The sequence below is a fragment of the Sciurus carolinensis genome, chromosome X, assembly GCF_902686445.1.
Source record: "Sciurus carolinensis chromosome X, mSciCar1.2, whole genome shotgun sequence".
NCBI lineage: Eukaryota > Metazoa > Chordata > Mammalia > Rodentia > Sciuridae > Sciurus > Sciurus carolinensis.
Genome location: NC_062232.1, coordinates 88,684,905 through 88,712,400, shown reverse-complemented (window position 1 = coordinate 88,712,400; position 27,496 = coordinate 88,684,905). Strand labels below are relative to the sequence as shown.

At 34.8% G+C, this 27,496-nt stretch overlaps 1 protein-coding gene across 2 annotated transcripts in view; it reads left to right on the top strand.

The window, feature by feature from the left end:
• Nup62cl (nucleoporin 62 C-terminal like) overlaps positions 1-27,496 on the top strand; it is a 77,839-nt gene that overhangs the window by 4,770 nt on the left and 45,573 nt on the right. Inside the window, exons 1-2 of one of the 2 annotated variants that reach the window (XM_047536090.1) lie at positions 25,668-25,782; positions 26,560-26,667. In XM_047536090.1, coding sequence (XP_047392046.1) covers positions 26,610-26,667 — 58 coding nt within the window. In that variant the 5' untranslated portion in view covers positions 25,668-25,782; positions 26,560-26,609. Of the gene's footprint in view, positions 1-25,667; positions 25,783-26,559; positions 26,668-27,496 lie in introns of those variants that run through there. The other variant, XM_047536089.1, reaches the window with a different exon arrangement.

The window sequence follows — 27,496 nt, the reverse complement described above, 5'->3', positions numbered from 1 at the left end:
AGTCCCACCAACAATGTATACATGTACAATTATCCCCCCATCCTTGCCAGAAATTATTGTTATTTGTGCTCTTGATGATTGCCATTCTGACGAGAGTGAGAAGGTGGGATGAAATCTCAGTGTAGTTTATATTTGCATGTCTCTGATTGCTAAGGATGTTGAACATTTTTCATATAGTTGTCCATTTGTATTTCCTCTTTTGTGAAACATCTCTTTAGATCATCTACCCATTTATTGAGTGAGTTATTAGTTTTGTGTTTATTGAGTTTTTGTAAATTTCCATTCCCTGTTGTTGGTGTTTTAGGCTGTTTTAGGTATATAGTTTTCCACATAAATCATACAAATATTATGTGATTCCACTTACATGAGGTATGTAAAATAGGGAAAAGAAAGTAGAGGGGTTACCAGGGACTGTTAGAAGGGAGAATGAGAAAAGCTAGTGTCCAAGGGGTACAGAGTTTCTGTTCAGAATGTAGAAAAAGATTTTTTAAATAGATAGTAGAAACAGTGAATGTACTTAATGCCTCTGACTTTACACTTAATTGTTAAAATGGTAAATTTTATGTTATATGTATTTTATCACAATAAAAAATTAAAAAATGCAAATAAGAATCATGTTTAGTTTTCAAAAGCATATTCTTTTTTTATTGTAAACAAATGGGATACATGTCGTTTCTCTGTTTGTACATGGCGTAAAGGCTTACCATTTGTGTAATCATAAATTTACATACGGTAATGTTTGATTCATTCTGTTATTTTTTCCCTTCCCCCCACCCCTCCCCCCTCTTTTCCCTCTGTACAGTCCTTCCTTCCTCCATTCTTGCCCCTCTCCCTAACTCTAACCCTAACACTAACCCCTCCCACCCCCCATTATGTCATCATCCACTTATTAGCGATATCATTCATCCTTTGGTTTTTTGAGATTGGCTTATCTCACTTAGCATGATATTCTCCAATTTCATCCATTTGCCTGCAAATGCCATAATTTTATCATTCTTTATGGCTGAGTAATATTCCATTGTATATATATACCTCAGTTTCTTTATCCATTCATCAATTGAAGGACATCTAGGTTGGTTCCACAATCTGGCTATTGCGAACTGAGCAGCTATGAACATTGATGTGGCTGTATCTCTGTAGTATGCTGATTTTAAGTCCTTTGGGTATAGGCCAAGGAGTGGGATAGCTGGGTCAAATGGTGGTTCCATTCCAAGTTTTCTAAGGAGTCTCCATACTGCTTTCCAGAGTGGCTGCACTAATTTGCAGCCCCACCAGCAATGTATGAGTGTACCTTTCTCCCCACATCCTCGCCAACACCTGTTGTTGCTTGTATTCTTGATAATCGCCATTCTAATTGGGGTGAGATGGAATCTTAGGGTGGTTTTGATTTGCATTTCTCTTATTACTAGAGATGTTGAACATTTTTCCATATGTTTGTTGATTGCTTGTAGATCTTCTTCTGTGAAGTGTCTGTTCATTTCCTTAGCCCATTTGTCGATTGGATTATTTGCATTCTTGGTGTAGAGTTTTTTGAGTTCTTTATAGATTCTGGAGATTAGTGCTCTATCTGAAGTATGATTGGCAAAGACTTTCTCCCACTCTGTAGGCTCTTTCTTCGCATTGCTGATAGTTTCTTTTGCTGAGAGAAAGCTTTTTAGTTTGAATCTATTCCAGTTATTAATTCTTGCTTTTATTTCTTGTGCTATAGGAGTCCTGTTGAGGAAGTCTGGTCCTAAGCCGACATGTTGAAGCTCTGGACCTACTTTTTCTTCTATAAGATGCAGGGTCTCTGGTCTGATTACAAGGTCCTTAATCCATTTTGAGTTTAGTTTCGTGCATGGTGAGAGATATGGGTTTAGTTTCTTTCTGTTGTATATGGATTTCCAATTCTCCCAGCACCATTTGTTGAAGAGGCTATCTTTTCTCCATTGCATATTTTTGGCCCCTTTGTCTAGTATGAGAAAATTGTATTTATTTGGGTTTGTGTCCGTGTCCTCTATTCTGTACCATTGATCCACCTTTCTATTTTGGTACCAATACCATGCCATTTTTGTTACTATTGCTTTGTAGTAGAGTTGAAGATCTGGTATTGCGATACCCCCTGCTTCACTCTTTCTGCCAAGGATTGCTTTAGCTATTCTGGGTTTTTTATTCTTCCAGATGAATTTCATAATTGCTTGCTCTATTTCTGTAAGGTACATCATTGGGATTTTAATTGGAATTGCATTGAATCTGTATAGCACTTTAGGTAGTATGACCATTTTGATAATATTAATTCTGCCTATCCAAGAACATGGGAGATCTTTCCATCTTCTAAGGTTTTCTTTAATTTCTTTCTTTAGTGTTCTGTAGTTCTCATTGTAGAGGTCTTTCACCTCTTTTGTGAGATTGATTCCCAAGTATTTTATTTTTTTCGATGGTATTCTGAATGGGGTAGTTTTCCTAATTTCTCTTTCTGAAGATTCATCACTTATGTATAAAAATGCATTGGATTTATGAGCATTGATCTTGTAACCTGCTACTTTACTGAATACACTTATGAGTTCTAAAAGTTTTCTGGTGAAATTTCCTGGTTCCTCTAAGTATATAATCATATCATCAGCAAATAGGGATAGTTTGAGTTCTCCTTTTCCTATTCGTATCCCTTTAATTTCTTTGGTCTGTCTAATTGCTCTGGCTAGAGTTTCAAGGACGATATTGAATAGAAGTGGTGAAAGAGGGTATCCCTGCCTTGTTCCAGTTTTTAGAGGGAATGCTTTCAGTTTTTCACCATTTACAATGATATTAGCCATGGGCTTAGCATAGATGGCCTTTACAATATTAAGGAATGTTCCCACTATCCCTATTTTTTCTAGTGTTTTGAGCATGAAGGGGGTGCTGTATTTTATCAAATGCTTTTTCTGCATCTATTGAAATAATCATGTGATTCTTGACTTTAAGTCTATTGATATGGTGAATTACATTTATTGATTTCCTGATGTTGAACCAACCTTGCATCCCTGGGATGAAACCCACTTGATCATGGTGCACTATCTTTTTAATATGTTTTTGTATGCGATTTGCTAAAATTTTGTTGAGAATTTTTGCGTCAATGTTCATTAAGGATATTGGTCTGAAATTTTCTTTCCTCGATGTGTCTCTGTCTGGTTTAGGTATTAGGGTAACATTGGCTTCATAGAATGAGTTTGGGAGGGTCCCCTCCTCTTCTATTTCATGGAATACTTTGAGAAGTATTGGAATGAGCTCTTCTTTAAAGGTTTTGTAGAACTCGGCTGAGAATCCATCTGGTCCTGGACTTTTCTTTGTTGGTAGGCTTTTGATGACTTCTTCTATTTCATTACTTGAAATTGGTCTATTTAAATTGTGTATGTCCTCCTCGTTCAGTTTAGGCAATTCATATGTCTCTAGAAACCTGTTGATGTCTTCGAAATTTTCTATTTTGTTGGAGTATAGATTTTCAAAATAGCTTCTAGTTATGTTTTGTATTTCAGTCGTGTCTGTTGTGATATTTCCTTGTTCATTCCGAATTTTAGTGATTTGGGTTTTCTCTCGTCTTCTCTTTGTTAGTGTGGCTAAAGGTTTATCAATTTTGTTTATTTTTTCGAAGAACCAACTATTTATTTTGTCAATTTTTTGTATTGTTTCTTTTGTTTCAATTTCATTGATTTCAGCTCTGATTTTAACTATTTCCTGTCTTCTACTACTTTTGGTGTTGGTCTGTTCTTCCAAAAGCATATTCTTGATGGTCATTTCTTTTTTTCTTTTTTTTTTTTTTACGTTACTGGGGATTGAACTGAGGACCTTGTGCTTACAAGGCAAGCACTCTACCAACTGAGCTACCTCCCCAGCCCCCTAATGGTCATTTCTTGTGTAGTGAGGCCATGAACAAAGTGAAGATTTATTTTTAAAAAGTTTTAAAGTATATTAAATATTTTTCCATAAAAGTTATAGTTTTTGAGATCTTTAAATGAAAACTTTGTTCACTTCCATTCATGTAAAAGTTTTATTTTTTTGTAATTTGACTATTTTATTAATATTTTGTTAGTACAGTATAATTATACATAATGAGATTCATTGTGACATATTCATATATACACATAACATAATTTGCTCCGTTTCATTCTCCAGAACTTTCTGTTTCCCTCCCCTCCTCCCTTCCCCTGATCCTTTTCCTCGGCTTTTCTTGTCTTCCTTCCATTTATATTTTTAAAATTGCTGCATTATACTTATATATAAAAGTGGGGTTCATTGTGATGTACTCATACATCCACAGCATAATTTGATTTCAGTCTGTAATTTCCCCTCCCTTCCTCCCCCTTCTCTTTTGAAAGGTTTTTATGAATACCATGCTTCAAACTTTTTCAGTTTTTCTCATTTGTTTGTTTTTTGGGGGGATTTGTTTTGCTCAACTCCTCCAAACTTTTGGGTACATTCTTCTACATATGGGTACACTTTTTTTTTTTTTTGTGGTACTGGGAATCGAACCCAGGGCCTTGTGCTTGCACGGCAAGCACTCTACCGACTGAGCTATCTACCCAGCCCTATGGGTGTGCTTTTAAAGTTATCTTTTGCACTTGAATGCCATCTCTCAAGTGTTTTACTCTCTTCCCTTTTCTCAACCAGTGCTTACTTCTTTTCTTCCTTCCCCTATATTTTGCCCTCTCTTGGGCCCCTCTACCCCCTTTTCACATAGGTGTCCCACTCTGAGTTCTGCCCTTCATGCTCACCCTCTTTGAGTTCAGTTCTTTTAAGACTGACTCTTTTGAGTTATTCTGCAGTTCTCTACTTTCATCCCACCCTTGGTCTTTTCTTTTCCAATTTTGTAACTACTAACATCATTTACTGTAAATGAAAACTATTTCATAGCAATTTACAGTCTTCTGCAATATTGTGCTTTTATTTTTGTAGTACCAGGCATGTGCTCTATCACAGAGTTACAGCCCCAGTTCCACACTTCTAATATTTGGGCTTTAAATTTCATTTTGATATTTAAGAAAAAGCTTTTCTTAGATCTTAAAATTAGATTCTAACCTTATGGCTTTGAAAAGTAATAGTATGAAGATGAAAAAAGGATAGTGTGAAAGATGAAGAGTAAGTTATACTGTGTTATTATATTAGATGTTTATTATGAACTCAAAATCAGTACATGATTTTCAGAAACCCTGTGTTTTGTTTTGGCGTCAAATAAAATGATGGCCATTATAAGTTTGATTACTTTCCTGTTTCCTTCAAAGTCCCTGTGCACATTTCATCTCTCCCTAGGCATTTTTCTCTGGGGACTCATTTAGAATGAGACATTAGTAACTCGTTTTTACTTCCAGAATTAGCATCCATAATTATTAGTGACAAAGTCCATAGTGTGTTTTGAGGCTCAGATTTTTCTACTTTCTTCTTCAGTACTTTTTGGGGAGACTTATATCTTGGTGGAAAAAGGGGATTTCTTCAGTGAATTTGTACTTTTGCTTCTCAGCCTCTCATTGATATTATGTTAAAAATCATACGTATTGTCAGAGATGACTTTACATTAATGGTTTTATAAAATGACTAATCACATTATATGAATTTTTGGACCAGATCTCTTTGTCATGATGTTCTTGAGAAGGTGGAAGGCATTCATGAAATTTGATGGTTGTCAAGTAACTAAGCAGTTATAGGGAAAATGTTGCCTCTAAGGAAGAATAGTCTGTTTGCTTCCAAGAAGGTAGGAACAGATTTTAAATTGTTTGATTGAGCTTCTATGCTAGTTACCTCTTTATAGTCATTTATCAAAGAATTGTAAGGAAATAGTAGTATGAATACTCACAAAAAATCATTTCTGCTTTGTGAGATGGAAGTCTCTATACATTATGTTGAAATGGTTTGTAATAGGTTCCCAGGCTTGATTTCCTCTCTCTCTCTCTCTCTCTCTCTCTCTCCCCCCCTTCCTTCCTTCCTTCCTTCCTTCCTTCCTTCCTTCCTTCCTTCCTTCCTTTTTGAGATGCAGTGGATTTATTTCCCTAACGATGTGTTGTTTAAGCTAATACTAAAATAAAACTAATAAAATCATCATGTTCAGTTCCTTCATTTGCTAGTTACTTGACTTAGGAAAGTTACTTTATGTCTCAGCCTCAGTGACCTCAGCTATAGAGATCAAATTCCTTTTTTATTTGTTGTTAGATCATTAAAGATAAAGAATTGTAGATTCGTTAAGTGGTTCCCTTTATCTTTTCCTCTTTATGTTACAAGAACTTGAGTGGTAAAGTGATGTGTCGTGAAATGATCAACCATCATTTATTGATCCTAGATCACAATTTCTTACTACCCAGAACTCTCTTCCCAATCAATAAAATACAGTAGATAGTCCAAAATGCAGGCAGTTTGCATGCTAGTAAATGAGATAGGTGCATAGTACATTTTTTGGAACTGTAATTTGAAATCCAATTTATGTTCACTCTCTGGGCCAGCCGAGAGTGCTCCATAATTAACTTTGATTTGCTGATTCTTCATGGACAGTGAGGATAACCCCAGCATTATATTTGGAAGGCTTTCACATAACACTTAAATTAATTTTTTAAGGTAATATATGTGAAGAGCCCTTATTGATCTTATTTTTAAGTATTTACTTATGTATTTATTTATTTTAGTATTTTCTTTGCTCACTTACTGAGACTGCCGGAATTTTGGAATTGAGGAAACTGAGGCACCTTTGTATTTAAAAGACTAGAATAGTTTGGTAGGCATCAGTGCTCATTTAATTGTTTTCTATCTCTCCAGTCATTTAGTTAATTCAGTAAACCCCATTTAGATTGGCCTGGCAGGCAGGGGCCATCTGCCCATTTCCAGTAGCCCTTCCAGTGAGCTCTGATGATTTATCTGACCCCAGTGGGTTTTCTGCAGAAGCCATTTGCTGTCTAGTATTTTTTTCTTTCAGCATGTGTGTGTGCATTGAGGCACCCTAGAAAGAACTGTATAGTAGGCTTAGCATGCAAAGCTATAGTCTTATTAATTTTAACCTTCTATAGTTAGGGCTGTTTGGATAAGTAGAGGGATAGAGGTTGACTAGAGGAACTCAAAAAGGCAAAGGCAGCTATTCCTGCTGATAGCCACAGATTCTGAGTATAGACCTGTTTTATAATTTTTAAGTAAGATAGTGATATGCATAGGAATGCCAAAGTGGACTAAAATCCTGTTTGTTGAAAAACATAGAGAATAATAATTGAATTCAGACTTTGTTAGAAGAACATGAATTTAGGCCTGGAAGTCAAAAGAATTCAAGAGAACTCACACAAATTAATATAATTAGAATATGTAACTTCTAAACCTGATGAAAATAAAGGGAATAAAGAAAATTCCATCAATCCAGATATGCAAAAAAGATAAAAGATGCATAGAGTATGGCAAACACAAAACACAAAGATGGAAGAAAAAAGCCCTATTATATTACTCACAATAAAACCAAATAAGTTAAACTCACTCTCTAAGAGACTTGTCATATTGAATTTGAATAATTTCAGCTCTGTATGCTATATACAAAAACCACACTTAAAATGACACAGAAAAGTTGACAATGAGGGGTTAAAAGAGGATACACTAGGCAAATGCCAACCAAAATAAAAATGGTGAGGCAACATCAACGTCAGCCTAATATTTTTCAAGGGAATTTAGTAATAAATAGGCACTGTATTTTGATGAAAGGAAGAAAATCTACCAAGAGACTATCAACCATGAACTTCAAAATATGCCCCCAACAACATAGCCTTGAAATATATAAAGCAAAAGCAATAGAATTATAATTAGAAATTGATCATTCATAATAACAATGTGAGGCTTTTTAAAACTGCTTTGTCAGAAACTGGTTAAGCAAAATACATTTAAAAAATAAACAAGGATGTGAAAGATTTAAAATTTAAATGAGATGAAAGAAGAGAATCTTTAATTTCAATTTTTTAGTTATGAATGTACATTTTTAATCCCAAAATAACTTTTGGGAGAGCTTCATGACATAAATTTTTCAGTCAAAAATTAAAGAAAAATTCTTAAATTATTTTGAAAAGGATACAAAGTCCTTTGTACACAGGAAAAGTTTCCATCTTTTGACAACTATCAATATAAATAACATTGATGACACTACCTAAATCTGAAAGTGTGTGTCCATTTCTATTATGGCATCAACACCATGTTTGACAACAGTGAGTTTTTCTATCAGCATTTATAATATTATCATATAATTGTATAATAAACAGGCTATATAAGCATATAATATGTTGTATGAGACATATAATACTAATATTATAATTTATAAAAACATAACATGTGCAACCCCAAGAGAGTGGTACATTTGGGAATACAAAATTAAATACAAGTGCTTTTTTTCTGTTCAGAATGCTTCCCTGTCTGTGCCTTCCAGGACTGAGTTACTACACTTGAAGTTGTCATTTGGAGCTCATATTTTAAAAACTTTAAGATATGTGTATGACTTAGAAATAGGTTATGTTGCCACTAATACATTTAGTATTGTCCTTCAGAGTTATTCTTGGAAAGGTTTTTCCTTACACCCATTATATTAATACTATTCAAGTTATTATATCCCATTAATTTTAATTGGTATACATAACTTTCATATTTTAACATCAGTGAGATGGAAATGAGTCTACTGGTTGATAGTGTTTTTTGACCAGGTGGCAGCTATGACATGGTGGTTGTTTCTTGCATGCACAAGTGATATGAAAATGTCTGCAATCAAAACGTGTGTGATGAACAGCTGGGGTGGAAATTCCCTGACTCCAAGAAGCCAGTAATTGTGGGGAGAGAATGGAGGAGATGGTAAATTAGATTTAGTTATCAGTATGATGAAATGGGAAAGCAAAAGAGGCTAACCTATACATTTGCAAAATCAGTAAGGAGTCTAGCAAAAATGACTTTCATTTTTTTAAAGAAAAGCTGCTTCAACCGTGTTCTTGGTGTCATAGAAGACATCCAAGAAATTGGATTTGAAAGATGGATTAGGAATGTGAAGTCTAGAGATAACTAAGATACTTGGCTTATGCTTTTTTAAAATGTAGCATGTTTGATTAAAATCTATGCTGACAATGGAAAAAAAACCTCTTTTGAAAAGCATAAAAAATTAAGTGATAAGGAATTATTATGACAGGTTGGTATTTTTTTCCCTTTGTTTCTTAGTGGTACACAAAATAATAAGAATCAGCTTTGTTGAAATATTTTTGAAACTGATTACTTTAAATTACCTTTCATAGCCATTGTGTAAAAACTAATTTTGGGCACATCCTATTCCATTAATCTTGACTGGGATAGGATTATAAATTCACAATGATTTTCCCATAGCACTTTAAGATATTTTTTCTATTGTTTTCTAAGATTTATTGTGGATAATGAAGAAGCTGCTGTCAGTCTGGCTGTTACTGTAATTTTTTTTCTCTCTGGTAACTTTCAGATTTTTTTTCTCTACCCTTAATACTCAAGTATTTTAATATATTGTATGTAAGGGGTTATGTGTACTTGTATGGTAATGGTGAAGGGTTGCTTGCTTGCACTTGGTGACCTTTTTGATCTGAGAAGTCATTTTCCTCAGTTCCAGCAAACTCACTTATTAACCCTTCTCTGCCATTCCATTTTTCCTTCTGTGTTCCTTCTTTATATATTTTGGACCCTTTCTTTCTTTCTTTCTTTCTTTCTTTCTTTCTTTCTTTCTTTCTTTCTTTCTTTCTTTCTTTCTTTCTCATACTTTATCTGTACTGTGGTCTGGCAGTATCTTCTGTTTCTCATTACTCTGATTTTTTATCTTTTCAATTGTGGATAGCCTATTATTTAAGTCTCTCTTTTCAGCCTTTTTCTTTCTGTTTTTCCCCCCAATACTGGGGATTGACCTCAGGGGTGGTGTACTCCTGAGTTACAGTCCCAGGGCTTTTTTTTTTTTTTTTTCGGTGCTGGGGATCAGAAACCACGGCCTTGTGCTTGCAAGGCAAGCCCTCTACCAATTGAGCTATCTCCCCAGCCCCTAGCCTTCTTATTTTTTGAGATAAGGTCTTAGTAAGTTGCTTAGGGTCTGATTAAGTTGCCAAGGCTGGCCTTGAACTTGTGATTCTCCTCCCTTAGTCTCGAGTTCCTGGGATTAAAAATGTGCTGAGCCTTTTTATTTGTAATACTAATATCCATTTCTTTGATTCTCCTTGACGCTTTTTCATATTTGCCTATTTGTTTTATGGATGCTGTTTTTATCTTGAGTCCTTTGAACATATTAAACATTTTAATGTGCCATTCAAATTGCTCTCTTATCTCTAATTCCTTAGAAGAGTGTTCTCTCATTTTTTTATTTTTGTGTTTTTTTATTTTGAGAGGGTCTTGCTAAGACTGGTTTTGAACTTGCTATCCTCCTGCCCCAGCCTCCTGAGCTGCTGAGATTACAGCCCCACTGTATGCCCCACTGCCCTGGTGCCATTAAAATATTTTAAAACTTTTTTTCCCTTTAAACTAAATCAAGTTAGGTAACCTTTATCTATGGATGAGCAAATCAGGAGCTCTGTAAATGTATTCTATTTTAATGTCCGATTATTTTTATTTATATATTGAGATGAAATAACCAATAAAATAAAATCTTGTAAACTGCTCATCTTTAAAACTTAATTTGACAAGAACTGTGTTATTTAGCTGCTACTTCATGTGTCAAAATAACTATTATGTTGAGTTTTTCCCCTTTCTCTATTTAGAATAAATGCACCAAAATTAAACTTGAACAACACTCTTTCTGTACAATCTTAAATGTTTGCAAGGGCTTTTGGTACCAATACTCTTTCTACTATGCCGTAACAAACAACAGTTTATCACATCAAGTGACAACATCCACATCTATGTCTTTTGCTTTTGGCTTTGAAACCACCATGGCTACTCATTTATTGGTGGAAGCGCACCTCAGACTGGGATCACCAGTTTCAATGTTATCTCCATGGGGAATACAGTTCAACCAATATAATGTTCAGGATTACCCATTATTCCTGCCAGACAGTTCTTGTGTAAGGTTTAAACTTTACTCTCTAATGAAGAACAGTATGCAAGATTGATCTCAAGATTATTTGATAGAAATCCAAATGTAGTTACTTCTCTTGGAGATTATTGTTATTTTTGATGACTGTGGTAGAAACTGAATATAAACTACTAATATGTTTTGTAGTTTTAGATTTAGAACCAAGTGGTGTTTTTTTTTTTTTTTTTGAAAAAGTTAGGCCTTCTGAGAACCAGCACCCTAGATCAATTGACATAGAGTAAGAATCAATTGACATGTAGTAAGAGAGTTATGCAGAAATGTTCTGTTCAACTGTTTAATGCTGTTCTTTAACAAGTATTTCTTATTTACAATCTGTTGGGTTTTTTTCCTTTTGAAAGATAATACTTCTGAAATGAAATTTATCATGAAGTACAATAGAAGAGGAAAGAATATCTCCAGTATCAAGTTTTAGAGAATATGATAATAATGCAGTAATAAGTCATTGTTGGGGAGTATATATTATTGATAAAATATTTTGCTGATAGCACCATCTTATATGCTATATATAGGTTGCCAGTTTCTAAATAATTAGGATTCAGTAAAATATACTTAAACTATACTGAATATTAATGGGAAGATAGTATCTTGCTAAGCCAAACTACAGTTAATAAACAGTTCTGATATATAAACCACACATGGTTTTATTTTAGATACCTCAGATATTTTAGAATGTTGGAATTAAACTGAATTACCTTATATACATTTTATTTAATTAGGTATTCATAGTCATGATTTCAGAACTTTTGAGAATAACTGAAAAGGAAAAATACTTTAAAAATTATGGGCAATACATAAGTAACTTATGTGTAATTTTAATAGTACTTATAATACCAATTTGATTGATTGGTATGACATTGTAGAATATAGGACAGGAGTAGAGCATTGAAATTATGATGCTAAAATATTCAGTCTCTACCCTAAGGGGTTATCATTTTAATTGTGCACAAGTTAATTTTTGATGTTATAAATAATGCATATCTGTAATTACAAAACAACTGCGAAACAAATATTTGAGTCTTGGCTTTGCCATTTACTACTTCTATGTATATTAGCAAATTATTTAACTTAAGTGCTTAAGTTAGTATAGGTAAATGCTTTGAACCTTGTCTGGCGTGCAGTAGTCACTCAATACACGTTAGCTCTTATTGTTTTATGAAAATGTACATTTCCCTGCAGCAGGCATGTATTGGATATTATCCTTTTTTGTGTGAGTTCTTGAAGTTTAGGTGGTTTAACAGTGAAAACAGCACTTTCATAATCTTTTTTTTTTCTGTTTTGGTACTAGGGATTGAATCCAGGTGTATCCTGCCACTGAGCTATGTCCCTAGCCCTTTTTATTTTTTATTTTGAGACAAGAGTCTCACTAAGGTATTTAGAATGACCTCGAACTTGTGATTCTCTTGTCTTAGCCTCTCAAGTCTCTGGGACTACAGGCGAGTGCCACCTTGCCCAGCTCATCATGTCCATTTGATTTTTTTGATTAGTAGTAGTAAGGCAGAATTCAATTTTTTTATTGATTAATCATATTGTGTGTGTGTGAGAGAGAGAAATTCCCTATTGATAGAGTCAAGATATAGAATCTCTGTCATTATAAGGATCCCTCCTTCATTTTGCCTTTTATAGCAGTATCCACTTTTCTCCTGTCTCACCCACTTTTTAAACTGACAACCATTAATTTGTTCTCTATTACTATAATTGTCATTTGAAAAGTGTTATATATTTTTATCCCTGGCAACACACACACACACATAAAGTTACGTACATGAACCATATAGTATATAATCTTTTGGGAATGATTATTTTCAATCAGTGTAATTTTATGGAGATTCCCCAGATTATTGTGTATATCAATTCTTTGTTTCTTTTTATTGCTGCATACTATTCCATCGTATGAATGTACTGCAGTTTGTTTAACCATTTGTCCATTGCCTTAGTCCATTTTATGCTACCATAACAGAATATCTGGGACTGGGTAGTTTTTGTTTTGTTTTGTTTTGTTTTGTCTTGTCTTGTTTGCAGTACTTGGGATTGTACCCAGGACCTTATGCATGTGATGCAAGTGCTCTACTACTGAGCTACACCCTCAATTCTTTTTCTTTTTATTTTTTTAAAGATTTTCAGACATGTTTATTCTAAGTTGCCCAGACTGGCCTCAAATTTGCAACCCTCCTTCCCCAGCTTCCCAAGTAGCTTGGATTATAGGTGGGTGCTGCTGCACCCGACCCAGACTATTTAATTTATAATGAGTTCATTTCCTATAGTTCTGGAGACTGGGAAGGCATGCATCTGACCAGGGCCTTCACACTGTATCATTCTATTGCAGAAGGTATCGTGTGTGTGTGTGTGTGTGTGTGTGTGTGTGTGTGTGTGTGTGGAGAGAGAGAGAGAGAGAGAGAGGAGAGAGAGAGAGAGAAGGGGAGCAAATTCATCCTTTCATAATGAACACACTCCCACAAACATGATGTTAATAAATTCATGAGGACAGCACCTTTATGACATAATTACATCTTTAAGGTTCAATAACACTTGAAATTTAGGGCACACATTCAAACTATTGCACCCATGGATGAATATTTCTATTGTTTCTACTTTTTGACTATTACAAATAAAGCTGCTGTGAGTATTTGTGTTCAGGTTTTGGGGTTTTTGTTTCTGTCTTTTGCTTTTCAGATTTTGGTGAATGTAAGTTTTCATTTTTCCGAGATGAATGCGCAGAAGTTCAATTGCTAGGTCATGTTTTAGTTGAATATTCAGTTTTATAAGCAACTGCAAAATTGTTTCCAAGATTGGCAAGACTATTTTACATATCCACCAGCAATGTATATATGCTCCAGTTTCTCTGCATCCTAACTATCATTTGGTGTTATCACTATTTTTTAACTTCAGCCTCCTGTAGATAATGATACCATATTGTGATTTTAGTTTGCAATTTCCCTGATGGCTAATGATGGTGAACATCTTTTCCAGTGCTAATTTCTCATCTGTATATGTTGTCCATTCATGTCTTTTTTTCAGTAAGAAAAAAGTATCTGAAATAACACTGTATTTTATGGATCCTTTCTACTTAGAGAGTTGGGTAATGTCAGTGGATAATATGATCGTATAAAAGGCAGAAGTGCTATTCAAGTAGGATTTTTTCTAATTTTAAATTTATTGATCTTTTAAAGAATCAACTCTAAAAATCACTAATTTTTCCTATTTTTGTTTTTAATTTCCTTGATTTCTACTCTTTATTTTCTTTCTTCCACTGCCTTGAGCCTTATTTTTGCTATTCCTTTTATAGATTCTTCATTTGGGAAGTTATATTATTCATTAGACTTTTCAAATATCTACATGTATACCATAATTCACCATCAGCATTGCTTTAACTGAGTCCCACAAATTTTGATATAATGTATTTTAATTTTCATTCAGTTCAGTGTATTTTTAATTTCCCTTGAGTCTTCCACTTTGACCTATCAGTTATTTAGAAGTGTATTTGGTTTCCAAATGTTCAGATATCTTTCTGTCACCCTTTTGTTATTGATTTGTAGTTTAATGTAGTTGTATTTGGAGAAAACATCCTAGATCATCTTAATTCATTTAAATTTATTGAGATTTGTTTTATGACCCCAAATATGATCTCTCTTGACATTTGTTTCATGAACACTTGAAGAGAATGTGTATTTGTATTTGTTGGGTAAAGTGTTTTATAAATGTCAATTAGATCCTGACGGTTAATGGTGATTTTGTTTTGTCCACATTTTTTATTGGTGCATTACAGTTGTACACAATGATGAGATTTGTTTTTATATATACATGCACACAATACAACAATATAATTTGGCCAATATCAGTTCCCAGTACTTCCTCCCCTTCTTCCTCTGCCTCCTACCCCATGGTCCCTCTCCTCTATCGATCTCCCTTTGATCTTTAGGAGGTCTACGTCCACCTTTCTTTTCCTTTTTTCTTCTGTAGCTTCCATGTATGAAAGAAAACATTACCCTTGACCTTCTGAGTTTGACTCATTTCACTTAGCATGGTGGTCTCTAATTCTATCCATTTTCCTGAAAATGACATAATTTCATTTTTCTTTATGACTGAAAAATAATATTCTATATTATTTTATAATATAGAATATATACCACATTTTCATCATTTTCTTTATCAGTTAATGATATTTTTGAGTTCTTCTGTGTCCTCACTCTTTTTTTTACTAGTTGGTAACATAGGTGTTGAAGTGTCTGTGTAAAAGTGAATTTAGGATCCCTTTCATTTTTATCACTTTTTGTTTCACATATTTTGAAGTTCTGCTGTTTGGTGAATAAACATGATTGCTAAGACTTCTTAGAGAATTGGCTCTTTTATCATTATGTACAATCTCACTCTGTCTATGGTAATTTTCTTTGCTCTGAAGTTTATTTTATCTGATAATAATGTACCTTCTTTTACTGTCTTTTGATTAATGTTGCATGGTATGTACTTTTTCATCTTTTTATTCCCAGTCTGCCATTTTATTTTTAGAATGAGTTTCATGTAGACAACATATATTTGAGTAATGTTTTTAAATCCCCTCTGCTAATCTGTCTTTTAATTGGTATATATAGGCCAAATACATATATTATAATTATTGCTATTTTAGGGCTGAAGTCTGTGCTGTTTTTAAAATTTCTTTTGCTATTTTTCATTTCTAATTTCTATATTTTCCTTTTCCTGGTTACTTGAACATTTTTTTAAATTCCATTTTGATTAATTTGTAGTACTTTCGAGACTTTTTGAGTGGTTGTGTTAGGTATTATATATACACAATTTACCATGGTCTATTGGTGTCATTTTACCAATTTGAAACCAGCCTCTCGGGTTCCTGGGACAGGGAGTCCCCTCTGGAGAACAGTTTGTTGCTAGCTCAGCTCTCCTGCACCCTCTGCCTCTTGTCCCGCCATTTGAGTCAGGCCTGGGCCATGTGGTGTGGGCTCTCTCGGCAGAGTCTCTCGCAGCTCCCCATTTGCTCCTCATTTGGAGTGCAGAGGCTTAGGAAAACAAAACTCCCAGGATGGAGGAGGGAGGGAAGGAGGGTGCTCAGAAAGGTCACTCCCAACTCAGCTCCTTCCCTCCGCCATTCAGGCAGTCCAGATCTAGCACCAGCCTCTGCAGCCCCTCTTCTCTGAGACTGCCTCCTTTCCCAGTCTCACCTTGGACTTTGAGAAGATAGAGGGAGGCTTACTTCTCAATAGAAAGCATAAATTTCCTCTTTCTTTCTTTCTTTCTTTCTTTCTTTCTTTCTTTCTTTCTTTCTTTCTTTCCCTCTCTCTCCCCCCCTCCCTCCCTCCATCTTTCTTTCTTTCCCTCTCTCCCCCCCTCCCCTCCCTCTCTCTCTCTCCCTCCCTCCCCTCCCTCCCTCCTCCTCTCTCCCTCTCTCTCCCCCTTTTCTCTCTCCCTCTTTCTCCCCCTCTCTCTCTCCCCCTCTCTCTCCCTCCCTACCCACATGATACCTTTTGCCATGGAATGATACAGCCCGAAGGCCCTGGTCAGATGTATGCCTTCCCAGTCTCCAGAACTATAGGAAATGAATTCATATAAATTACCTAGTCTGGACCAGGTGCAGTAGTACTCACCTATAATCCCAGCTACTTGGGAGGCTAGGGCAAGAGGATTGCAAATTTGAGGCCAGTCTGGGCAACTTTTTTAAAAATATTAAAAATAAATAAAGGATTGAAGGTATAGGTGAGTGGTAGAGGACTTGCATAGCATGCATAAGACCCTGGGTTTCATACTCACTACTACCAAAAATAAAACCCCAAATTAACCAGTCCCAGATATTCTGTTATGGCAGCACAAAATGGACTAAGGTAGCGGGCACATGTTTAATTTAAGCAAACTGCAGTACATTCACAGTATGGAATAGTATGCAGCAATAAAAAGAAATCAACACAAGAAAAGAAATCCAATTATATTCACCCCTATATTTGTTCTTTATTTTGTTGTTTTTTCCTTCCTGAGTTTCCAAGATTCTGTATTGATTTTCTTTCTGTTTACATAACTTTCTTTAGACATTCTTGTAGGGCGGCTTGCTGGCAACAAATTCTCTGAGTTTCCTTCGTCTTTCAATACCTTACTTTCTCCTTTATTCCTGGAGAATATTTTCATTATTATAGGTTGACAGTTATTTTAGTACTTGAAAAGCATTGGACTCCTTCCTTGTTTCCATAGTTTCTCATGAGAAATCTTTCATTCAAACAATTTTCCCCCAATAGTTTAGATGCTATTTTTTTCTTACTGCTTTCAAAAGTTTTTATTTATACTTAGTTTTCAGAAGTTTGATTGCTATGTGTCTTTGTGTTGATTTACTGGGTTTTTACTTTTTGGACTTGCTCTGCTTCTTGAATATATTGGTTTAGGTTTCTTGTCTAATAAGTTTTCCATTATTATTTCTTTCAAGTATATTTTAAGTCTTTCCTTCTAGATCCTGTTATACCTTTTGTCATAGTCCCATAGGAACTTCTACTTTATTTTTTCAGTCCGTTTTTCTCTGTTGTTCAAATTGGATAATTTCTGTTATTTTATTATCTAGTTCCCTGATTCTTGTCTCTGCACCCTTTTTTCTGCTGCTCAGTCCTTCTACTAACTTTGTATTTCAGTTATAATTTTCAGTTCTAATTATCTTCCTTTCGTCCTCTAAATATTTTCTATTTCTTTGTTGCGTGGGGGCTTCTTTTTCTTTATTTTGCTGAAGCTGTTTTGTTTTTGTTTATGTTTTTGGTTACTGGGAGTTGAACCCCGGGGGCACTCAACTACTGAGCCATGTCCCCAGCCCCATATTTTGTATTTTATTTAGAGACAGGGTTTCATTGAGTTGCTTAGCACGTTGCTTTTGCTGAGGCTGACTTTGAACCTGTGATCCTCCTGCCTCAGTCTCCCGAGCCATTGGGATTACAGGCAAACACAACCATGCCTGGCAGGATGGGTGATTTTTGATTGAAAACTGGACATATTCATATTATGTTCTGAAAGTCTGGGTCTGATAATCTTTAGCTGAATTTATTTGACATTGCTGTGGTAGGAGAAGGTTGCTTGCTGCCTTGTTCCTGCAAGGTGGAAGTAGAACTTCATTTTTCCTACTTGGGCATGGTGGGCACCTGAGGGGACAGTCTTCTAAATACTGCTAGGCATGGTGGAGATTCCTGCCCCCAATGTGGTTTCTCCTAACAATATAAGGACTAGGTTTATTAACTGCAGGAGGAAATGAAAAAGAAAAAAACCAGTTTCTCTACTTGTCCTTCTTTGATCCCACCCTGACTGGGCTATTGAGATGCCTTATTTTACCCTCTGAAGGATAAAAGTCTGGGCTTCCCCTCTTGCTGGTTGACTATATAGGTGGGTGCTGGACTGGTGTTTGGAGTAGAGTGGGTTCCTACCTAAATGTTTGTTGTCTTGTTAGGCTCTGCCTTTCCTTGTTCTTTGTCTAGAGAGAGCAAGATTTTGTTGGAGCCGTTTTGGATCTGTACTCATTGGCATTTCTAGGTTGCCAATCTGCTTAACTCCAAGCCTGGGAAATATGATGCAAAAAGGAAACCTAAAGAACTCTGATTGTTTCTTTGGTATTGAAATCCCTACTAAGTTCCCTTCTCTTTTCCACTTTTCAGGGTCTTATTATATTTGTTGTGTATATAACGTTAAGGGGTTTAGTCGTATCTAGCAAGAGGAAGGGAGAAAGGTACATCTCCCACATCTGCATGGAAATGGAGTTAAGATTTTAATTTTTATATTGCCAAATCTTTTATTCATGTGGGCCTCATTCCCTGGGCTTATTTACGTGGGCCTTTCCACCTCAATATTCTAAATTCTTTTTCATGATGTATATTTTTAAGAGTCTTATTTTTGCTGAATTATTAGTGAGCTGAACTATTGTATTTTCTTAAATCAACACCCTGTCCCTATTGATGACTCTGTTCCTGATACACCAAGTTATTGTATATACTTGACTCTGCTTCTGGACTAGCTATTTTGTTCCATTTATCTGTCTTTTATTGTTCTAGTATCACTATTTTCATTATTGTAGCATGTCCTCCCCAAATTTTAGGGTAAGGCCACCTTCTCCCATTCTGTTAAGAAAAATCTCGACTCTCTTATGTTTAACAATTTATTATGATAGTTTTTTTATACTTTTATTAAACACAAAAGAATTGAGACTGGTTTTGTTGTCCTTATAGCACTAAATAGAGGAAATCATGATATCAAACTTTTCCTCTAGATGAGTGGTTCTCTACTGGAGACAATTTTGTGTCCCCCATTCTTTCTCCCCAGCAGTATTTGGACGTGTCGGGAGACATCTTTTGTCATCAAGACTGAGGAGGTGTTACTGACATGTATTTGGTGAATAGCTGAGATATACTGCTGGATATCCTACAATGTACATGATAGTCCTCTGCAGCAAAGAATTATCTGGCCCAAAACATCAGTAGTGCCATATTGAGAAGCCCTAGTCTAGTCCTATAATGAGGAAAATAGGATTTCATATTTTAAATCCTTTTCTATTTTAAAGTAAGACTCATTCAACCTAAGAACAAATCATAATAAGTGGTATTCACTTCCTTAGTTACTCCTGGATATGTGATTTAAGGTTAGGCCTTGAAATTCTGCCAGTATCTGAGACAAATGATCAACATTTAAAATATGGGCATAAATCAAGTACAAATTTAATTACAGATAGTGAAGGTTTCCGTAATACAGCCAGATACAAAATAAATAATACAAAAATCAATAGCTTCTCTATGTTTAAGCAATAGTAGTTGGGAAATGTAATGAAGAAAAGTCCCATTAACAATTTCAGCCAAGAGTATGAAATGCCTAGGAATAAACTTCTAAAATTTGCATGACTTAAATGAAGACTACCACAAAATTTTACTAAGGAATATAAAAGAAGATGTGAATAATGATGAGACCTACTGAATACAGACCCAGTAATATAAAAATATCCTTTATCCCCAATTTAATCTGTACATTTAATGCAATTCTTGTAAAACCATAATGGGAATCTTTGGGGGGAATAAAAGGAGAGAAGGATTTGACAAGATTTTAAAGTTCAAATGGGGAAATAAATGCATGAGACTAGCCATCTCTTGTTTTTTAGGAAAGTAATGATTGAGTCCTTTAGGAAAATATATGAAAATGTATGAATTTATTCTGTGCCTGTAGATTTAAAATGTTATGTAATATAAAAATAAATGAATTCTGGGGCTACAATAATTGAAACTCTGTATGGAACAGGGATAAAAGAAAAATCAGTAAGATATTTTAAAGTACAGAAACAAACCTGTGTTTATGAAGGTGACGTTTGAAATCCATGGAGGGAGAGGCTGGGATAGTGAATAAAGGAATTGGAACAGTGGGCTGACTGGATTTTTGAGGAATATTTACCTAAAAGATTTATCAAAAGAAATCTTGCTTGAATTAAAGTTAAAATTGAAGCATAAATATTTTAAACACATAGATGAATGTGAAAATGTGTAAATAATATTTCTGATTAGGGAGAGGAACATTTATTTGTATACAATTTTGAAATAATATAGACAAATAATTCCAAAATAAAGCTATAAATGTTATAAATAGATATACTGTCCCCCATCTGTACTGTACTATACCTGTCCTCTTTCTGCATTCAGTAAACAACTGCAATAGTTTATTTACTTCCATGCCTTCTCCATGGATTTGTTAGCAAATAAAAATTCGTATCCTTAGGCCTCTACCTTTTTTGACATAAATTATATATGCTACACAATATTACGTACCTTAATTTCTCAAACTTTTTACACTTATTTGAAAGTTTTGCGGTTTTTCACATCATTTATTACATAGAAAACTTCCTTAGTATTTTCTATAGTATCATGGCATTCGGTGATCTGGATGAATAATAATTTGCATATCCAGTTCCTTGGTAATGGGCATTTGAGTTGTTTCCTCTTTTGCTAGTACAAATAGTAATGTAATGGGTGTTATTTTACATGTCAGTTTTCAAGTATAGAAATACATCATATACATGTATAATTTTTTTTGGTGGTGCTGGGAATTGAACCCAGGGCCTTGTGCATGCAAGGCAAGCACTCTACCAACTGAGCTATATCCCCAGCCTAAATTTTTTATTATGGTAAAATGTACATAGCAAAATCAATCATTTTAATCATTTTAAGTGTATGTTTCTGTGGCATAAAGTACATTCTTTTTTTTTTTATAAAGTACATTCTTTATGGATAATTTTCCAGAGGCAGTATTCATGGGTTCTAAAAATAGGTAAGTTTGTAATTTTTAAACTTTGACCACTTGTTTTCCACAGAAGTTGTACCAATTTATACTCTCATTAGGAACCTGTGAGGCTGCCTGTTTCTTCAGGGTCCTTATCAGAATGTTTCTGTTAGGTGAAAATGTTCTCAGTGTACTTATAATTCCCAGTATTCCTTTAAAATGACATGGAACACTTTTTATATGTTTAAGTGGTAAAGTCTTTAAAACATGATAGGAAGACAGACCATAAGGAAAAAAGTGATGAAAAATTTGGCTACATATAAACTAAAATTCAAGACCAAAGACAAAGTGAGGTAGGGGAATTTTTACACCATTGGACAAAATAAATAGCCTTGATAAATACTCTTATTAAAATCAATAATAAGCACATAGTGTTTTCCAATAAGAAAATGGGCAGATGACATGAATAGGTAGTTACAAATGAAGACATTAAGGTCGCAATTAAGCCCACAAGAAAAATTCAGCCTCACCAATAAGTAATGACTTGTAAACATAAATGTCTTTCTTATAAAACTGGTTATTTCTTTAAAAGTGTAATGTGGTACTTCTCCTAAATGAAACATAGAGATATTCCATTGTGCACATTTTTAAGTAGGTGGAGGTACTTCACCTACTTAAGTTAAGTTCCCAGTTGCTTCCCATCATATGCTCCCTACCCACATCACTCCCAGCAGACCTAGATATTTTGGATAGCAGAGTCTTAGATCATATGTTGCCATGAATTGCTCTGTACCTGGATGCAGGCAATAATGGATGCAAGTACAGTTACTTATTAAGTACTTTTCCCTTTTAGAGGGGAAATAGAATATCAATAATGACTTGTTGGATTCTAGAAAATGATTCAATTCTGCAAAAACATTTATTGAACACTTACTACCATGTACCATGTACAGTGATCTATAGTGAGTATGAAAAGATAGTGATTTTGATTTTAAGTAATTCATTAATCTTATTTACATCTTTATGTACTTAATTTTTCAACTCCTACTTTCGTAATTTTTTTTTTTGAAAATTTAAAGCAAGAGGCAGGTAATCTGTTTTCTGAAAATTTATTCTTGACTTCTGTTTGTTTATTTTGTGGTACTAGAGATTAAGGCCAAGAGCTTCAATCCCGTCTGAGCTGCATCACCAGCTCTTTTTATTCTGTTTTGAGTCCCGTTTTTGTTAAGTTGCCCAGGTTGGCCTTGAACTTGTGATCCTCCTGCCTCAGCCTCCCAAGTACCTGGAATTACAAGTGTGCACTACCATTCCTGGCTTTTTTATTATTTTTTAATCATAGTTTGGGTATGGAACAATTCACATTCCTCAGAGTTCACCCATTTAAAATAAATAATTCATTAAATTTTAGTATATTGTAAGTTATGCAACCATCACTGTAGTCAATATTAGAACATTTTCATAATCCTTAAAAGGAACTCCATACCCATTAATAGTCACTGCCCATTCCTCTCTCTCTCCTCATAGTCCCTGGCAACCACTACTCTGCTTTCTGTCTCTAAAGATTTCCCAATTCTGGATATTTCATTTAAATGGAATCATACATTATTTGGTCTTTTGTGACTAGTTCCTTTTACTTAGCATTACATTTTCAAGACTTATCCATGCTATAGTACAAATCCGTACTTATTCCTCCCCACTTTTTTTTTGTACTGAGGATTTAACCAGTGGGATTTAAGCCAGTGGCACTTAACTACTGAGCCACATTTCTAGCTCTTTTTATTTATTTTGAGACAGGGTCTTGCTAAGTTGCTTAGGGCCTTGCTTTGAACTTGTGATCCTCCTGCTTCAGCCTCCCAAGTCACTGGGATTACAAGTGTGTGCCACCAAGCCCAGCTGCCTTTTCCTTTTTTAAAAAATATAATTTTAGTAGATGGACAAAATGCCTTTATTTTATTTATATATTTTTATGTGGTACTGAGAATAGAACCCAGTGCTTCACATGTGCTAGGCAAGTGCTCTACCACTGAGCTACAACCCCAGCCCCTTCTTTTTCTTTAGTTGGCAAATAAGATTCCATTATATAGATATACCATATTGTAGTCATACACCATCAATTAATAGACATTTGGGTTGTTTATATTGTCTTTTAAGTCTATTAACAGTGCTGCTATGAATATTATGTACACATTTTTATGTGGGTGTATATTTCATTTCTCTTGGGTATATATGGAAGTGAAATCCTTTGAGGAAATGTCCAACAGTTGTCCAGGGAAATTATGCCATTTTATATTCCCAGAGTAGTATATGAGGTTTCTAATTTCTCTACATGCTAATCAACAGTTGATATATATCTCTTTGACTATAACCATCCTAGTGTATGAAGTAATGTCTCAATATGGCTTTGATTTGCAATTCTCTAATGATTAATGACATTGAGCATATTTTCATGTGCTCATTGGTTATTTTTATCAGCAACTTTTCATCTTTCTGACCATCTTTTGTAGTCACATTTCCCTTTGACCATAGCCTGAAAGGTTTCTTGTCATTAAATTTTTCTCATCTGGATATTCCAAGACAGTCTCGAGATTTTTAACTTTAATCCCATTTTAAAAGTTCTTTTTGTCAAGTAAGGTCACACATTCAGAAGTCCTGGGTATTAGAATGTGCCATCTTTAGGGACCACATCTGTCTACCATACTGTATTAACAACATTAATACTTCTTTTGATCCCAAAGCATGAGGTTTTCCCATTTACTAGAACATCTTTAATTTTTTTCAATGATGTTTTATGTTTTTGTGAATCAGTCTTATAATTCTTTTGTTAAATTTTTCTTAAAGTATTATATTCTTTTTAGATAATCATAAATATAATTATATTCTTAATTTCATTTTGGATTATTCATTGCTATAATACAGTAGTGTAATTTTTTATATGCTGATCTTATATACTGTTAACCTTGTTGAACTTGTTTATTTTTCTAATGGATTTTCTTTGGATTTCTTAGAATTTTCTATATTCATAATCATGTTATCTATGAATATAATTTTAATTCTTTCTTTTCAATCTGGATTCCTTTTATTTAGTTTTTTGCCCAGTTGTCTTGGCTAGAATCTCCAGTGTATTATTGAACTGAAGTGGTAAAAGCCGACATCCTTTTTTTGTTCCTGATGATAGTAGGAGAAAGTATTTTCTCACCATTAAGTATGATACTGCTGCAGAGTTTTCATTAATGCCTTTTATCATGTTGAAGAAGTTCCCTTCTCTTCCTAGTTTGTTGGGGTTTTATTATGAAAGGGTGTTGGAGTTTTGTCAAATGCTTTTTCTGCTTCTCTTGAGATAATGTGTTTTTTTAATAACAGTGTAATTGAGGTATAATTCACATCTTAAAATTCACCCTTTGAAAGTGTACAATTCGGTGGTTTTTAATATAGTCACAGAGTGTGCAGCCATCACCACTATGTAATTTGAGAACATTTTCATTACCCCAAAAAGAAACCCTGTACCCATTAGCTGTCACTCCCCATTACTTCCTCCTTCAGCTCCTGACAACCACTAATAAATTTTCTATGGATTCGCCCATTCTGGATATTTCATATAAATAGAATCATGTGATATGTGATCTTTTGTGTTTGGTTTCTTCCGTTTAGTATATTATTTCCAAGAGTTATCCATGTTGAAACAATTATCAGTACTTAATTCTTCTGAGCTCAGGCCAGAGCTTTTGAAGCTTCCTTTGTCCCTGGTTATCACTGATAAACTAAGCCTTTTTTTTTTTTTTTGTACCAGGAATTTAACCCAGGGTCGCTTAACCACTGAGCCACATCCCCAGCCTGGTTTTATATTTTACATAGAGACAGGGTCTTGCTGAGTTGCTCAGGATCTTGATAAGTTGCTGAGGCTGGCTTTCAACTTGTGATCCTCTTGCCTCAACCTCCTAAACTGCTGGGATTACTGGCATGTACCACTGTGCCTGGCTAATTCATGCTGTGTTGAAGCTACTTGTCTCTTAATTGCTTACCACCAATTCTTCATTTTTTAAAGAGAGAAACTATCAGTTTAAAGTTCTTCACATTGTTTTTCAAAGTTCTTTCTTTTGAATGTAGCTTAGGAGCTATTCTACTGGGCAAAATCTTTGAGCCAGGGCTTTGGATACTAGGCAGGGGTAATAGCTACTGTTCTTACTTACCTCTTCACATGTGCAACTTAGCCCTACAAATGAGCTTTGGTGAAGTAGTCGGTGTGAAGGGTGATTGTGATCAAATGGTTCTAAGCCTTTTGTGGCTGGGGTAGATCCACTACCCTATGAGTGGAGGCTGGTTAAAGGAAGTACCTCCCCTCCCCCGCCCCCACCGGAACTTTTGGCTGTACTTACCAAGAATTTTATGCCTTCAGTTCTTTGTTGGAGGTGATAAGAGTAGTAGCTACTTGTCTCTCCCATTGAGATACTGTATCCCCTGCTTGAGAGCTGGGGCAGAGAGAGTCCAGTATTCTTTGCCACTGTACCAGGAGTGTAACTTATATCAAGGTAAGCAATGGGATGGGGTAATGAAAGAAGTGGCTTTGATTATGGCTCATATGCCATGGAATCATTGTTAGATTACTGAGTTTTAGCAGATCTTCTTAAAAAAGTGTTTTCTTTTTACTTGCTCTTTGTCCTCAGGACAATTTCCAAAAGTTTCTAATTAAAAAATACGTTTTGCCTGTTAAGGATATTTCACTGGGGAACAGTTCCACAGGACTTTTGCTACAATTCTGGGAGTGAATCCTTCTCTTGTCTTTTTTTTTTTTTTTGCGGTGCTGGGGATTGAACCCAGGGCCTTGTGCTTGCAAGGCAAGCACTCTACCGACTGAGCTATCTCCCCAGCCCGTGGATCCCTCTCTTATGTCAACTTTTTCAGTAAAGTAGAATTTGGGTTTTTTTAAAATACTTTTTAGTTGCATATGGACACAATACCTTTATTTTATTTATTTTTTTATGTGGTGCTGAGGATTAAATCTAGTTCCTCACACATTAGGCTAGCACTCTACCACTGAGCCACAACCTCATTCCCTAGAATCTGTTTTTTTTGTTTTGAAGATGTTAGAAGGTTGGCTATACTAAGCAGTGCTGATGAACTATTTTTTAAATCTGGTTTTTACTATTTTAAATTTTTATTTTAAAATTTTATTTATTAGTTTTTAGGTTACATGCTTTTCCTTGCTTTGTTTTTATTTCTCCATGTAAATGAACCTTGTTATAATGGTGTTTGAGCTTGAGAAATATGTTCAGTGACATTTTTCTGCCTGCTACTTTGATTTTTAGGTTTGGCTTTACCATCTACTACTGTCACCACTACTGCTTGCTCAAGCACCATGCTGTTTACCTCAGTATCAAATGCTCTTACATCCACAGCGGCCTCGGAGCTCTCATGTAAGTTATACTTATTTGAAAGAAAATACTATAATTTCCTGTGAGGCCACTTAATTTGCCAATATAAACATTGGATCTCTATGAATCTCCTGTATCTCAAAAATTACTATGTTTGAACCCATTTATGGTTGTTGAAGTCAGTAGTAGCTTTGCTTAGAGCCTAACTGTCATGCCTTTAGCTTAAGTTTTTTTTTTAATTGGTATGTTTATTATATCTTGAAATGGTAAATGTAAGCGTCTGGTTCATTAACACCGAGGTTTTGAAGGAGCTTCTTGAAGCTATTAAGAGTGGGAGTTTTGCCAAGTATGTCTGAAAGAACGAAGTCCTAATTATCTAGGTGAAGAAGATAAAGTGAGGAATAATTTTTGGAGCCTTGCTATAGTTTTATTCTTCTATAGAGTCCAGATTGTGGTCCTTAATATTGTATCTGTCAGAAGTAGAACAACAAAAAGAACAAGCTGTAGTTTGGGGTTCTAATTGATACTGTGGGATATCTCATGACCTCTCCCTCTGAAGAGGAATATCTAAGGGCTTTGAGCTGAGAAGTGAGATGATAATTATCTTGTAACCCTGCCTTCTTTTGTACTTCTTTCATTAATAGAGTAATTGTAAGTGTTGAAAATACTGAATTCTGTGTGCATCTTAGATACTTTTTTCTTAAAATGCTATAAATTGACTGTACTTTTGCGGTATCTTTTTCACAGTGCCCTGGTGTCCATCACTAAACTTTATTGTATTGTAATCCTAGCTGTAATATGGTCTCCCCAAAGCTTTGTGATAGCACAATTGTTACTATTCCTGGGAGTTAAACCTGCCAGGACATGCTGA